This window comes from Mirounga leonina, unplaced genomic scaffold (assembly GCF_011800145.1).
Source record: "Mirounga leonina isolate KUSES-001 unplaced genomic scaffold, KU_Mleo_1.0 Mir_366, whole genome shotgun sequence".
Classification (NCBI taxonomy): domain Eukaryota; kingdom Metazoa; phylum Chordata; class Mammalia; order Carnivora; family Phocidae; genus Mirounga; species Mirounga leonina.
The window spans coordinates 684,528-699,585 of NW_023270709.1; the positions used below are offsets into that span (position 1 = coordinate 684,528).

Consider the following 15,058-nt stretch of genomic DNA (forward strand, 5'->3'; position numbering starts at 1 on the left):
GGGAAATTTCCCCGTTTTTTGAGGAAATTTGTTGGGGCCTGGGGGGGGGGGGCAGAGTTGAGTCAGCCACCACCCCCCATGCGAGAGTAGACAGGGCCCTATTGTCTCCACCAAAATTCCTTCTTTCAAGGAAGAGGAGGCTCATTGTCCAGCCCCTCACCCAACTGTGGCCTACAAAGGTCAAAAAGGGGTACAACGAATGCCCACCCTGACCCTTAGGCCCCTCGTCTAGCCTGGGGGTGGCAGGCACATTCCATCCATGAGGCTGGGGCACAAACCACTGGAGCCCTGGGTTCAGCCCCCCAAGCTTAGGTTGGGACAGGAAGAGAATTGTCCTCTGCAGGAAAGAACCCACAGAGAATCAGGAACCCACACAGAATGGGCATTTAGAGAGCGGAAATACCAAGGGGGTCCCACCCCAGACCAGGCATCCGGGCACCCAGACCTCAGGCTCTCCATCCCCACCCTCCTTGGAGAGCCAGGTCCCCCTCACCTGGAAATGAGCCAAGCCACACTGAGGAAATGGAACTTTATTTCCATTAATACAGGGTTAACACCCATTCAATGGCAGCTAAAAGAGGGGCTGGGACCTCAAAGAAACTAGGCTCCCAGGGGGTACCCCAACACTGAACATAGGGACTGGGGGGATCCCCAAACCTGAGATGGGCCTCACAGGCCATAGATAATCCCCAACACTGACATTTCAAGAACAGAACTGTCCCCATAGGGGAGCCTCAGAATCCCACTCTCATGGGTAGTCCCTTCCTGGGAGTTGGGAGGGCTGAGGAAAAGGGAACATGGGGAGAACAGAAGCTAAAAATGACCTGAGTGGCCTGGAAGGAGACCCCCGCAGCGGGCAGGGGTCGGGTTCTCCTCCGGTACAGCCCGAGACCGAGGAGCAGCAGAGTAGCTGCAAGTTCAAAACCTGGTTTCTCTCTTCCCAGCCTCGGCCTTGCGAGGGTGAGAGAGCACGGAGCAAACCCCAGACATGAGGTCATTCACAGAGGAGAAGAGGAAGGGGTCCTGGGAGCCCTGGTTGGTGCGGGCAGTGTGGGAGCAATGGGGTGGTCACAGGCACACGGGAGCCTGGCATCTGCTTTCCAAGGCCACTGCTTGGTCTCTGGGCTGGGGAGTTCCTGGGGGATCCCTGAGGACATCCTCAGGAGAGCCAGGGTTCAATGCAGGCCTCATAAAGGGTACGGTTGGAGTGCCAGGCCGTGTGGGAGATCCCAGCCATCGGACACCTCACTATGGCTCCCCGGGCCAAGAGAGTCTTCAACCCAAAAGAATCCCGCAGATAAACCTTCAAGGTGGGCGAAGGGTCACAGCAGACAGACAGACAGAAAAACAAAATAAGTTCCTGCTGGTGTCCCAGGTCCCCTCCCCACAGGGTGAACCCTTCCACTCTCAAGGGTCGGCGGCAGGGAGGGCTACAGACTGAGGTGGGACAGTGCATGAAGAAAGGGGAAGTAATCCCAGGGGGCTCACCGGTTGCTCCTCCATCTCCAAGACCGTCTCATTTGCGTCATAGAAACCAAAGAAGCTACAAAGAGATTGAGGGTGGGCAGGGGAGGAGGTTATCAGGAGAGGTGGAGAAAATCAAGGTAGGCTAGGGGACTTCAGGAACTCATGGCAGCAAGGAAGACACTCAAAATGGGGACCCTGTACCTCATGAGGTGATAGGCTACAGCATGGCTTCTGCAGAGTCCCATCAAAAATGCATAACCTGAATCTACTCATGAGCCAACAGCCAACAAACCCCAACTGAGGGGCATTCTACAAAACGGCTGGGCCATACACCTCAAAAATTTCGATGCCAGAGACAAAGACTGAGGAAGTATTCCAGAAAAAAAAACAAAGACTAAAGAGACAGGACAAGTAAATGGGACTCACGATCCCAGGTTGGATCTTGCAATGGATTTTTTTTCCCTATGGCAACAACTGGAAAATATCTGAATCAGGTCTACAGAGTAGCCTATCCATGTTAAATTCCTGACTTTCATCACTGTACCGTGGCTATGTAAGAAATGTCCTATACACAGGAAACAGTCACTGACATACTGAAGTTTCAGGGATAAAGAGACCTCATGTCTACAACCTACTCTTAAATGGTTCACAAACACACCTAGGCCCTGTGTGTATGTTTAGAGAATGGATGAAGGCATAAACATGGTAAAATGTTAACATTTAGAAAATCTAGGTGAAGAATACGTAAGATTGTTTTTGTAATACTTTGGCAACTTATCAATATGAAATTATTCCAAAGTAAAAAGGTCTTAAATTTTTCAAAATTACTATTTAATGACATGGGCCGTGAGTGGGCACTGGCCATGAAGAACAAACATTACCGGGTAAGGGTATAGGAGAGCAGCACGGGCACACAGACCTGGATCTGAACTCCAGCTCTGCTGCACACTCCCACCCGTGTGTGGCCGAGCATATTACTTACTCTCTTTGTCCTATCTAAGAATACTTCCTTTGCAGAGAGGAAGTGAAGCCCCGTGGTTAAGTTAGATAGCCTGACTTCACCAGTCACTGGCTCTATGAGGACTAAACAAGGTTTATTTGAAAAGTACTTCGAATAGTGCCTTGGCATCTAAAAGGTGCTATATTACTATCTTCAGAGGGTTGTGGAGGTAAAATGAGATAGAATAAATCCCATCTATGGGCGTCCCATGACTCCTTCATTGAAAACCCTCCAAAGCCTTCCCATCTCACTCAAAATAAAAAGTCAAGGGCCATGGCTGCCAAGAGCTGGGGGGGGAAGCAGGGATGGGGAGTTAATGTTGTTTTTTTTTAAGATTTTATTTATTTGTCAGAGAGAGAGAACAAGCACAAGTAGGGGGAGTGGCAGGGAAAGGGAGAAGCAGACTTCCCGCTGAGCAGGGAGCCCGATGTGGGACTCGATCCCAGGATCCTGGGATCATGACCCGAGCCAAAGGCAGACACTTAACCGACTGAGCCACCCAGGCATCCCAAGTTAATGTTTAATGGCTATGGAGTTTCAGTTTGGGAAGAAAAAAAAGTTCTAGAGATGGATGGTGGTGATGGTTATGCAAGAATGTCAATGTGCTGAATGCCACTGAAGTGTACACTTAAAATGGTAAATTTTATGTTATGTATATTTTAGGGGAAAAAAAATCAAGGGCCTGACTGCCCTACAAAGGCTACACGTCACTGGCTCCCCGCTATCCCTTTCATCTCGTCTCCCACCCTCTCCCCAGCTCCCTGTGCTCTAGCCACACCGGCCTCCTTATTCCTCACACCTGCCCCAGAACCTTTGTAGATGCTATTCCTTTCTCTGAGTCGTTTTCCCCCCAGATTGTTGCACAGCTCCTTCCTTCACTTCCTTAAGTTTCTACTCAAATGACAACTCTTCCAGGATTTGTCTGGCCACTGTCTGACATAGGCTCCAGTCATCTTCCAATCCCTTCCCCCGACTCCTCTTACCACCACCTGACATGTATGTTTACATTTACGATCTGTCTCCTACACTACTAGATCCTAAGCTACATAATAGCAGGGACTTCTCTTTCACTTACCGCTGCATCCCAATGGCCCAGAACAGTGCCTGGGCATACATACAGTGCTCAATAAATACTTGTTGAGGGGGGCGCCTGGGTGGCTCAGTCGTTAAGCGTCTGCCTTCGGCTCAGGTCATGATCCCAGGGTCCTGGGATGGAGCCCCGCATCGGGCTCCCTGCTCAGCGGGAAGCCTGTTTCTCCCTCTCCCGCTCCCCCTGCTTGTGTTCCCTCTCTCCTGTCCCTCTCTCTCTATTAAATAAATAAAATCTTTAAAAAAAAAAAAAAACCTTGTTGAGGACTAAAGTAGCTTAGGTGACATTTCAGATCACTCATGATGATCTGCAACAGAGGCCGACACATAGCACAATGGAGCCATGGATTTTCCTGAGGAACAGGATGGAGGGGACGGGGCTGGAGGCTATTACGGAAGCCCAGGTATGTGAAAGAGTTGGTAAGAAACATAAAATGGCATGGAACCATACACACACATCCTACAATGAGAATTTCCTGGTTTTGATATTGTGCTGTAGTTACATAGGATGCAATCATGGGGGGAACCGGGTGAAGGATACATACCCAGGACCTCTCTAAACTATCTTTGCGGGCACCTGGGTGGCTCAGTCATTAAGCGTCTGCCTTCAGCTCAGGTCATGGTCCCAGGATCCTGGGATGGAGCCCCGCATTGGGCTCCCTGCTCCGCAAGAAGCCTGCTTCTCCTCCTCCCACTCCCCCTGCTTGTGCTCCCTCTCTCACTGGCTCTCTCTCTCTGTCAAATAAATAAATGAACTCTTTTAAAAAAATTTAAAAAATAAACTATCTTTGCAACTTCCTGTGAATCTGTAATTATCTGAAAGTTAAAAGCTTTAACAAAGCAGGGGTTTAGGGATGGAGAGGAAGCAGAGTCTGCAGGACTTAGTGACTGGCTGGATACAAGGAGTTGAGGGATGACTCCCACGTTTTGGTCTTGAGTGACAGGATCCGTGGAGGGTGGGGCATGAACTGGACAGTGGGAGGTACGGGCCAGTTTCAGGCCTGAGATGAAAACTGTTGGGGGTTGGAGGATGTCCTTAGCCCATCTTCAGGCCACACAATCCCTTATTACCTAGACTGCCAGGGGGTAATAACACCATCATCAGGGCCCCCAATCAGCACCAGACGGCCCACACGAAGAAAGTTCTTCCTCCATGCTGAAGAATGGGAAGAAAAGAGCTTGAGTCAGTCACAGGGGTCGGGCCAGGCTGGAGAGGGAAACACAGGGGGTCAGAGAGGCAGAAAACGGGACCCAGGTAGGAGCCTAGGGTCTCACCAGTGGCGTTGGGATGATCTCTTTCGCCATTGATCAGGGCCAGGAAGCTGCTGGCATTCAGGTACAAGTCATCATGGTGGGGGTCTAGGTACAAACAGCAGTTAGAAAGAGAGTCAGAGGGGCGCCTGGGTGGTTCAGTCGTTAAGCGTCTGCCTTCGGCTCAGGTCATGATCCCAGGATCCTGGGATCGAGCCCCGCATTGGGCTCCCTGCTCAGTGGGAAGCCTGCTTCTCCCTCTCCCGCTCCCCCTGCTTGTGTTCCCTCTCTCGCTGTGTCTCTCTGTCAAATAAATAAATAAAATCTTAAAAAAAGAAAAAAGAAAAAGAAAAGAAAGAGAGTCAGAGAAGCAGGGCAAAGAGGCAAGACCAGAGGCTGGAAGGCCAATCAGGGGACTACAATAATAGACAAGGTGAATACTAATATAACAGTAACAACAATAATAATTGTAAACATGACAGCAAACACCTTTACCCAGAACCTATGATGCCACGTACTGTTCAAAGTACATCACGTTCGTTAATTTATTTAATCTTCGCAACCCCCTATAGGGTAGATACTATATTATTATTTTACAGGTAAGGAAAACAGTCACAACCAAATATTTACTATCTGACCCTTCAAAGAAAAAGTCTGCTGACCCCTGCCCCAGACTACACTCTGAAGCAATAAGGTAATACACATAAAGTGTTCTGAACAGTGCCTATTCACATAGTACATGCTCAATACATATACGTTATCTTCAGCATCACCGCTGTTGGTTATGGTACAGGGAAGCAGCAGGCCCTACCCCCAGGGTGCCCCCTCCATGCAGACCCCAGTTTGGCATCCCCTATTCACCGTGCCAGTAGTTGCAGATGGAGAATTCCTGGCCCCAAGGGCTATAGCAGATCCGGTAGAGGTTAGACCTCATGGAGGTAGGGAAGAGCCACTTCAAATAGTCCGTATCTGGCAAGAGAACAGCAGTGTCCAGTGGCCCCAAACCTGTGTGTCCCCAAACCTCAGGGCCCCATATGGAGCCCACCATCCCCACTCACCTCCATACTGTCCCATTTGTGGAGAGGAGAGAGAGATGAAAGAATCCACATTGTGCTCATCCATGACGGAGAGCAGTGCCCGGCACACCAGGCCCCCTGGAAAGAGAATGCCACATTAGGCTGAGACTTAGCGACAGCCAGGCCAACAGCCTACCCACTCGGCGCCCCCACCACCACAAGTCCATAAGGAGATTGAGGCCCAGAGAAAGCAGGCACACCCTGTGGCAAAAGGTTACACGTCGTGTAAGTGACAGAGCCGGAATCAGATTCTGGGTCTTCTGACTCTAACTGTAGGGTGCTTTTTTACTGCCCCACTATCCCTTATGTCCAAGAACCATGGGTAATGGCAAAAGGGAGCAGCAGGGCGGGGAGCCTCCCTCCCACTGGGGACACAGAGATAAGACCCAGGTGCTGAGGGAAGTCAGAAAAATAGGTCTCAGGTACTAGTGCTCTGGCTGGAACATTGGGGTGCAGAAAAGGGGACACTAGGAAGTGTCCCTCAGGTAAGGATCAAGCCTCAGATAGGGCTTAGAAGTCGGGAAGGGGAGGGCGCCTACCCTGCGAGTAGCAGATGAGATGCACCCCTTCGGGGGCCTTTGCCATGATGGGGGCCACAGCCTCTCCGAACCCTTGCACCTGTTCCCACAAGGGTCGCAAGCTCTCTCTCCCATCGAAGAGATCGAGCACTGTCACCACAGTCCCAGGGTGTGTCTGTGGGAAGGGGGCAATGCTGCAACAGGGGATGGACTATGAATTCCCTCCACACCGCCCCCTGGCCAGCGTCCACATGCCTATTGCGCCCTGCTAAAACCCGGGATCTCATCCCTCGAGTCTCCCAACGCCGGCCCCAGCTCCTCGAGGAACTGAGCAGGCCCAGAAGGGCAGCTTTCAGTTCCCCATTCCCCTTCCCCCGTCACTACAGACGCCTCCAACGCCCCACAACCGGGTGTCCCCTGCCAGACCTCGTTGATGTATTCCAGCAGGTGGCGGAAGCTGTATGAGCTGTCAAAGAGCCCGTGCACCACGATGACCGGTTTGTAGGAAGCGCGATGGGGCGCGGGGGCCGCGGGCAGCAGCCGCGGCTGCAGGAACGGCAACAGGAGCAGGATCCCCGCCGGGGGGAGCCGCAGCCCCCTGAGGCCCAGCATGCTCCCGCCTGAGAAGGGGGCGATGAGGGCCTGTGAGACAGATGGCAACACGCTCTCCCCTCGGAGCAGACGCCGGCATTCGAGACCTCCCGCCCGTGCTCACACTAGGTCCAGGTCACAAAATAGCCCGCTTTGAACTTACTTCAGGGCTGTAGGGAAACACACCCCCCTATACGTCGACGCACCGACACGCACCCGAAACCCCGCCCCCAACTCAGCGGGGACTCCGTCCCTAGGCCCAGGATCTTCCTAATGCACCATCCCAGCCATGCACGACCCTGGGTTTTGCAAGAAAAGACCCCTGAGCAGCAGCGCAGCCTCCTGGAGAATGCAAGCTCCCACCTGGCCTAGGTCAGTGAGCCTGGCTCCGCCTGCTGCTTACTTCTCCCTAGACTGGAACCCGCGGGGGGAGGGGAAGGGTGTAAGGAGAGCGCGCGCAGGGGAATGACGGATGGGAGAGGGGAGGCTGCTAGGGGTCGCGCTTCGCCGTCACGTCCGGGGCTTTCCCTGGCAACCGTGCCCGCGTCCCCTGTAACGCAGGCCCGGACCGGAGGGGCAATGGAACATTCCACTGCCTTCCGGGAGCGGGGGAGGAAACAGGCAGAGCGATCCATTTAGGCCTGTGGGGAGAGGAAGAAGCGGCAAACATATCCTGGGAATCGAGAAAAGGCCAGTCCAGACCCTGCTGCACCAGCGACCCGAGGGTCCGATTTCCTGGCCTTGATTTGCCCCACTTCCCAATTCAGGCGTCCCGCTCCGCTGAGAAACATGAAGTTCTCTTTCCCCCAGGGTGGGGGGTGGGGGGGAAGGGCGCTGGGGAATAGACCGGGGAAAGGCAACCCTCCGCATTTCGTCCTCCAACGGATCGGGGCTGAAGCCAGCGCAGGCGGACCCCACCCCACCCCTACCCGCCCGCCGGCCGGCCCCAGGTCAGCGTCTTACAACTCTTCATTATGAAGTGCGTGTAGTGCCCTTGTCTCCAGGGACGCGAAGAGTCCTCGAGGCCCCTCGAGCTAAGAGTGCAGCCTGGCCCAGTTTCTCCTGGCCTACTCTACTCGGCTCTTGGTATACGACCCACCTTCAAGGGGCGGAAGGCCCCCGGGGCAGCGCTGACTCACGTTCGCGTAGTTTCCACCCGTCTTTCAACTTGAGGGACCCCCACAATCTGCCCTTAGCTGGGAGCTCCTGTGGGCGGCTTCCGACGCAGACCCTCGCACCGCATCCAGACTCCCGAGCTCCAGGCGCCCCGCACCTCCGCCTGTGACCCCTTCCCGATACCTGGGTAGGCTTTCACTTAGCATTTAAAGGCCCTTCCCTTGAGGAAAAAGGATTTCGAAGCTTGTCTGAATCCCTCTATTCACAAGGTCTTCGCAGGTCTAAAGTCTCAATAAAACCAATTTGTGCCCCGGGGTGTGTGATGTGAGGGTGGGGTGGCGGTAGGGGGTCAGGAGCGAACCCGAACGACTTGGAAACCAGAACGACCAGTTTGGGGCCGTGACCTAAATGTCTGGAGCCTGGGACTGGTCCAGGCGAGGGCCTCAGCTCTGTAGGCTCCGCGTGGACCCAGAGGGGAAGGACACAGCCGGGGAGGGCGACTGCCTCAGGCGGGGGATGGGGAGTACTAATCTGAAGGTGGAGGCCGGGGAGGGTTAATGATTCCCCGACTGTGTTTTTGCAAAAAGCCCAACTCCTGTAAGTCTCAGTAGTACTTTCACCTTCCCTCCCTATATAAGCGCTCCCAAGATACAACGAACAAATAAAAGACCGGAATTACAGCTGTGCTCGGACCTCCCCCTCCACCACCACCACACACACTCCTGTCGATCCAGGAGGTGGCGTCAGGTCTTGGCAGGGGTGGTGGGTGGGTCGCTGGGATTTTAAAAAATAGATCTGAACACTGACGCGCCCAGGAACTCTAAGAAGCCCAATTATCAAAGGGGGAAAGGGAGACCAAGCACATATTCCCAAAACGGAGTTGCCAGAAAGGAGCTGATCCATCCCCTCCTTCTCCCAAAGTGCTCAGCTCCTTCAGCCTGGAGGAAAAGGTATCTCTGTATCCCCCAAGCTTCCGCTCTGTCCTCCCACCCCCACTCCCCCAGCCACAGGCCCAACTCCCGCTGAACCACTATAGACCCAAGCCTCCCACTTTACCTGCAGTTCACCCGAGGCCATAACCCTGGGAACTCTTCAAGCCATCTCAGGTCTCAGCTCTGCAGTTCTCCCTCATACACAGTTATCTTTCCTAAGTGGGGGAAAGTAGAGCTAAGGATTTGGAAGAAGATCCTGAGAACTTAAAGGGACTCTGAGGGAAGCTGAGGAGGGGGGCCCCTGACTAGGGTGAACCAGATCCAGTGGGGACTGGGGTACTGAATCCACTGAGCACCAGCTCACTTCCTCCCATGATATAATCACTACAGCCAGTCTTAGAGGGGAAGACTCTAGAGAGTTCTCCCTCCCTCCTTCCCTCCCTTGGTCCCACCCGCCTTGCCTGGTCTTGCTTGCCTCCCTGTTTCCATGACAACTCCAAGGGAGCCCAAACTGGGGGCTTGAATGCCGGGGTGAGAGGAGGAGAGACAGAGTGAGGGGACCTCGGAAACTCTCCCCCTCCCTCTCCTCGGTCCCTTTAAGCTCCCCCCCCCTCCGCTCTCCCTCCGCCCCCCGCCGCTGTCTTCATCTCTCCATCTCTGTGCTGCTGCCGGCTGCGCAATCTGCACACCGAGACTCCGACGCCAGCCAGGGACCCCGACTCCCGCTGCAGTGACCCTGTCCCAGCCAGACCACAGGCATGTCATCGGAAAAGTCAGGTAAAAAACAACAAAACCTGCCCTTTCCACCATCTCCGGACTCTTCCCCCCATCCTTGGCCCCAACCCCCTCCCTCCCTTACCCCTCCGGGGCCGGGGGGGGGGGGCGGGGGGGAATGATTCTGTTTCATTCCCCTTCTGTCCAGCTCTCAACCCCCATCCCCCTTCTCTTTCTATATCCCTCCCTTCTCTTCCTTTCCTCCTTCCAATCTCAGCCTCGTCCCCTTGCCAACAACACGGAAAGGGGACAGGTTGAAAGGGTGAGGGAAGTACAGAGTGGCCTAGCATCAGCCAGGTACTGCAAGAATAGCATCATTGGGAGTGACAGATGGACAGATGACACTGGCTTGCATGGAGACATCCAGTGGAGATATATAAAGATATGATCAGATGGGGGTTGTCAGGGGAGTAAAATCCAGAAGACCCTTCTTTATCTGCCCCAAAAGAGGAACTGGGATTCCCAGAGAGGCTAGGGCACCCCCCCCCAGGACAAGAAGGCAGAGTGGAATATGTCATCCTACATGTGTTTATACAACTGTTGAATTGAGCACATGTTAACACAGTGTTGCATGTCTACACGTGCACACACAGGACTAGCTCAGATGGGCAAGCCCAAGGCAGCCGTAGCTTGGGTGGAAGGTGAAAGCTATGTATGGGCACATTGCTGTAGATGGAGAAGAGTGGAGGAGAGTTGCGACTTCAAAACTAGATTGAAAAAAAGAAGGAGATGGGGCGCCTGGGTGGCTCAGTCGTTAAGCGTCTGCCTTCGGCTCGGGTCATGATCCCAGAGTCCTGGGATCGAGCCCCGCATCGGGCTCCCTGCTCAGCGGGAGGCCTGCTTCTCCCTCTCCCACTCCCCCTGCTTGTGTTCCCTCTCTCGCTGTCTCTCTCTCTATCAAATAAATAAATAAAATCTTTTAAAAAAGGAAAAAAAGAAAAAAAGAAGGAGGGGTACAGATGGCCTAGATACAACCCCTTTCCTGCCCCAAGACCAAGAGATGGCTTTTCACCCATCTCCTCTGTCTCTCCCATTATCCTTCTCCATCCCTCGCCCTCTGTGTTTCTCCCTTACCCCCTTCCTTATCTCTTCTCTACCTGGCTTGTCTCTGTCCCCATACCCTCTCCTCCGCTCACCACCCCCAGGCCTCTCAGACTCAGTCCCCCACACCTCTCCACCACCCTATAATGCCCCGCAGCCCCCGGCCGAACCCCCCGCCCCTCCCCCACAGGCAGCCCCTTCCTCTCACCATCACCACCACCACCACTACCACCAGTCCGGGACCGCCACCCTCCCGCGCTTAGGGGCAGGCGGCCTGGCTTCTTCCGCGGCCACTGCTCAGCGCGGTCCCTCATCTTCCGCCACTCTGCCGCGGCCACCACACCACGCCCCGCCCGGCCCGGCCGCCGGGGCGCCCCCACCCGGCTGCGCTACCTTGCCCCGCATGCCACCCGACCCTTACCTGCAGGAGACTCGCTTCGAGGGCCCGCTGCCCCCGCCGCCGCCAGCCGCCGCCGCGCCGCCCCCGCCGGCGCCCTCTCATACTGCCCAGGCTCCGGGCTTCGTGGTGCCCACGCACACGGGGGCGGTAGGCACGCTGCCACTGGGGGGCTACGTAGCCCCTGGCTACCCCTTACAGCTGCAGCCTTGCACTGCCTACGTGCCGGTCTACCCGGTAGGCACGGTGAGTACAGGGTGGACAGGGGCCTGGGAGGAAGGGCTGGGGACACACTGGGGGCTGGTGGGATAGAGAAACAGGGCCACGGGACCGGGCAGGTTCCTAGGACAAGGCCTAGGGAGAGGAGGGACTGAGGAAAGGCTTGGGAATGTGTGTGTGTTGGGGGGGGAGGAGGATCTGGCAGTCAGTTGGGGTCAGGGATCAGGGTCTGAGAAGGGGAGCGGAGCACAGAAGTCCAGAGGACGTTTGAAAGAAGGAAGAGAGAGGGGGAGAAGAAATGAAATCTGGCGACCAAGGAGGAGAAGGGAGAAGAAACCTGGAACTGACTGAATAGGGAAGGCCAGGCAGATACTTGGGGAGAAGAAACAAGGCCTGAAGTGAGCTAGGGCAGCCCTGGTGCGGCCATACCTTCCGGGGAGGGAGTGTGGAGACCAATAAGAATACAGGGTAATGACAGCAATGAAGACAAGAGAGGGATCTAGGCGGAATTCATGGGTGTCCTGGAAGGGTAGTGGATAAGTTCCTTTGAGAAGCAAAGTGCAAGAATGGTGCTTTAAAAACCACTCTGCCAGATGCAGAATGTTTTCGGGCTCAGAGAGGATGGGAATGACGTCCTGTCCTCTCCCTGCACAGCCCTATACAGGCGGGACCCCGGGGGGAACAGGAGTAACCTCCACGCTCCCCCCGCCGCCCCAGGGCCCAGGGTTGGCCCTGCTGGAGCCGAGGCGCCCGCCGCACGACTACATGCCCATCGCAGTGCTGACCACCATCTGCTGCTTCTGGCCGACGGGCATCATCGCCATCTTCAAGGCCGTGCAGGTGCAAGGGGATTAGAGGGCGGCGTCTGGGAAGGGCGGCCTCACTCGGTTTTTCCTGTTCTAAGGGAGTGCTGGATGTTCGGGGGAGCATCTCAGAGGGCGCAGCAGCTCTGATCCTCTTGCTTCCGCCCTTCCGCCGCAGGTGCGCACGGCCTTGGCCCGCGGAGACATGGTGTCTGCCGAGATCGCTTCACGCGAGGCCCGGAACTTCTCCTTCATCTCCCTGGCGGTGGGTATCGCAGCCATGGTGCTCTGTACTATCCTCACCGTAGTCATCATCATTGCCGCGCAGCACCACGAGAACTACTGGGATCCGTAACGACTCGCCCGGCCCGGCCCCACCCCGCGCCCCTCAACCTCCCAAGCGCGTTCTGCAGCCACGCCGCGGATCCAGTGGGTGCCCCGCACACCTGCCTCTGGGGCCACCAAATTTCGATACATCCTAAACTCGGCCTCCACGGAACTTCTCGCCTTGCGGGCACGCTCCGAATCCAGTTCCTCAGGAACCCCGAAAAAACCCCCACCCCCAGAAATACCACTTCCCAGGATCCCCGCCAAATGCCCGACCCTCAGTCACTCCAGTCCCCCGCCGCCTCTAAATGCAGCGCCCCCAGCCGAGCTCCTTTGGTCTCCGTTCCCCAGCCGGAGACTGGTCCCCAAAGCCCCGCCTCCTCTGTAGGCTCCGCCCCGGCTCCAACAAAACCCCGCCTCCAGGTCGGCAGGCTCCGCCTTCTTTTCGTCCCCGCGGGGTGATTCAGTCCAGTGATTGGGTTGTGGCCGTAGGCCTCTCCCCACACTGACAGACTCCTCCCCTTCTCCTGGCGCAGGGACCTAGCCCCGGGTAGCCACGCCCCCACGCTCTCTCATCTTTTCGTAGTACAGTTTTGTCTCCACCCCGGTCTCTTACTATTTTCTTGCTAATCCCAGAACCTCTACTTTTGGTATTTTTGGAATGAGATTTGGGAGGTTCCCAGTTTAGGACCTTTCACCCTGGGATGACGAAAGCCCCCTTTCTCTGTAAATATTCCCTTCCACCTGTCCCAACCAGTGGGCAGCTGGGCAGAAGGTAACCCAGCGTACGGACCTCCCAGCGTCGGAGGAGCCAGCCCGCTCCCCGCTCCCCTCGGCAGTCCCCACCTTGTTCTGATTTGTGTGTGAGTGTGTGTGTGAATTTCTGAAAGAATATTAAAGAGACTAAGTGGATTTATCACCCGCAATTCCAAAGACTGCAGCCTTGCAAAGACCCTCCTCTTTTGTTTGCCCCTTTTACCTCCCCTTAGCTTCCCTTCCAAGGGAAAGAAAGATAAAGAAAACTGACAGAGACAAAAATGGGAGGAATAGATCTCCAAGACACCAGAAAGACAAACACAACTCTGGGGGCTGGGGGCAGGGGCAGGGGTCTCCTTAGGAATTCCACCAGGGAGATCTGGTATGAGGTCCATTCATGATGGGGATTTCTTTCCCTAGTACACATTTTCCACTTCCTACTAGACTGGGCTTAGGGCTTTGAAGAGAGAGCATTTACAGGTAGACCCAAGTATCTAGCCCCAGAACTCCAGGAAATCAGGAGAAAAGGACAGACTGTTCTGAAGAAGTTGGTCAGGGACAGGGTGACGGGGAAAAGATGCCAACTGCCTGCAGCTGTTCCTGCCTTTGAGCCAGAGGGTGGCAAACAACTTCGATTAGAGCCCTACATGGTTTGTTGTACCTGTATAGGCAAAGGGAGCAGAGTGCTATGGGAGGCCATCTCAATCCATTCAGGTTGCTATAACAAAAATACTATTGACTGGGTGGCTTATAAGCAACAGAAATCTATTTCTCACAGTTCTGTAGGCTGGAAGTCTGAGAGCATAGCATAGTCGGGTGAGGGCCCTCTTCTGAGTTACAGACTTATCATTGTATCCTTACTTGTTAAGGGGCAAGGGAGCTCTATAGGGTCTCTTATAAGAGCACTAATCCCATTCATGAGAGCTCCACCCTCTTGACCTAAGCACCTCCCAAAGACCCCACCTCCTAAAACCATCAAATTATGCATTATGATTTCAACATATGAGTTTTGGAGGGACCACAAACATTCAGAACACAACAGAGCCCCAGGGAGGAGGTCACTAGGCTCTCAAAGTCCAGCTGGAGCTAGTTGCCCTCTCCTAGCCTGAGGTCAACCAGGAGGCCTCTGGTGGGGGTGGGGGCAGCGCATAAGCAGTGGACTCGGTATCTTCAGCTGTACACCTGCGGGCCAGGGTTCTATGCTGAATTTGTGCATTCATACAACATGCGTCTGTGGGATGCTGGTGTGACATCTGCCGAAACAATGGACGTGAACACTGACCTCACGGGGTTTAGGATCTAGAAGGAAAGCCATGCACTGAGACAGGACACATGGGAGGAGGATGGGATGGAGTATGGAAATTGTGGGCTCTCCTTTGGAAGTTTCAGATTTTATGTGCTTCGCTCACCAAACAGATTGAAAAAAGAATTCACATTTGCAGCTTCCGCTTCCTCACCACCTACTCACTAGCCGCCCCCCCTTAAATAAGTATTGTCAGGGATGTGTCTGTGTCTCTTTCTTTCATACCCACTATTTCTTAACCCTTTTTTTTTTTAATTTTTAACCCTTTAAAATATGCTTCCACTCCCCACTCTACTGAAACTGCTCCCTCAAATCATACCCAATGACCAGAAGTTACCAGGAACCAAAATCAATGGTATTTGCAGAGTATGTGCACACTGCCTCTGTGAACCTTCCTA

General features: G+C 54.5%; 2 protein-coding genes across 4 annotated transcripts; one reads left to right on the forward strand and one right to left on the reverse strand.

Moving 5' to 3' along the window:
- Nucleotides 1-36: 36 nt before the first annotated feature.
- PPT2 (palmitoyl-protein thioesterase 2) lies at nucleotides 37-7,914 on the reverse strand. The gene is made up of 9 exons (XM_035030522.1): nucleotides 7,356-7,914; nucleotides 6,828-7,021; nucleotides 6,423-6,576; nucleotides 5,866-5,961; nucleotides 5,669-5,776; nucleotides 4,832-4,915; nucleotides 4,628-4,712; nucleotides 1,489-1,543; nucleotides 37-1,303 (listed from the first exon to the last, which is right to left on the reverse strand). Exons 2-9 carry the CDS (start codon nucleotides 7,011-7,013, stop codon nucleotides 1,160-1,162), a joined length of 912 nt encoding a protein of 303 aa, XP_034886413.1. The 5' UTR covers nucleotides 7,014-7,021; nucleotides 7,356-7,914; the 3' UTR covers nucleotides 37-1,159.
- PRRT1 (proline rich transmembrane protein 1) lies at nucleotides 7,028-13,525 on the forward strand. Of its 3 annotated transcripts, XM_035030520.1 has the most exons (6): nucleotides 7,028-7,364; nucleotides 9,030-9,058; nucleotides 9,642-9,817; nucleotides 11,283-11,498; nucleotides 12,126-12,311; nucleotides 12,453-13,525. In XM_035030520.1, exons 1-6 carry the CDS (start codon nucleotides 7,282-7,284, stop codon nucleotides 12,627-12,629), a joined length of 867 nt encoding a protein of 288 aa, XP_034886411.1. In that variant the 5' UTR covers nucleotides 7,028-7,281; the 3' UTR covers nucleotides 12,630-13,525. The 3 variants fall into 3 exon arrangements, with proteins under 3 accessions (XP_034886411.1, XP_034886410.1, XP_034886412.1); XM_035030519.1 differs by lacking the exons at nucleotides 7,028-7,364; nucleotides 9,030-9,058 and having other exon boundaries at nucleotides 10,960-11,498; XM_035030521.1 differs by lacking the exons at nucleotides 7,028-7,364; nucleotides 9,030-9,058 and having other exon boundaries at nucleotides 10,960-11,498; nucleotides 12,189-12,311.
- Nucleotides 13,526-15,058: the final 1,533 nt, after the last annotated feature.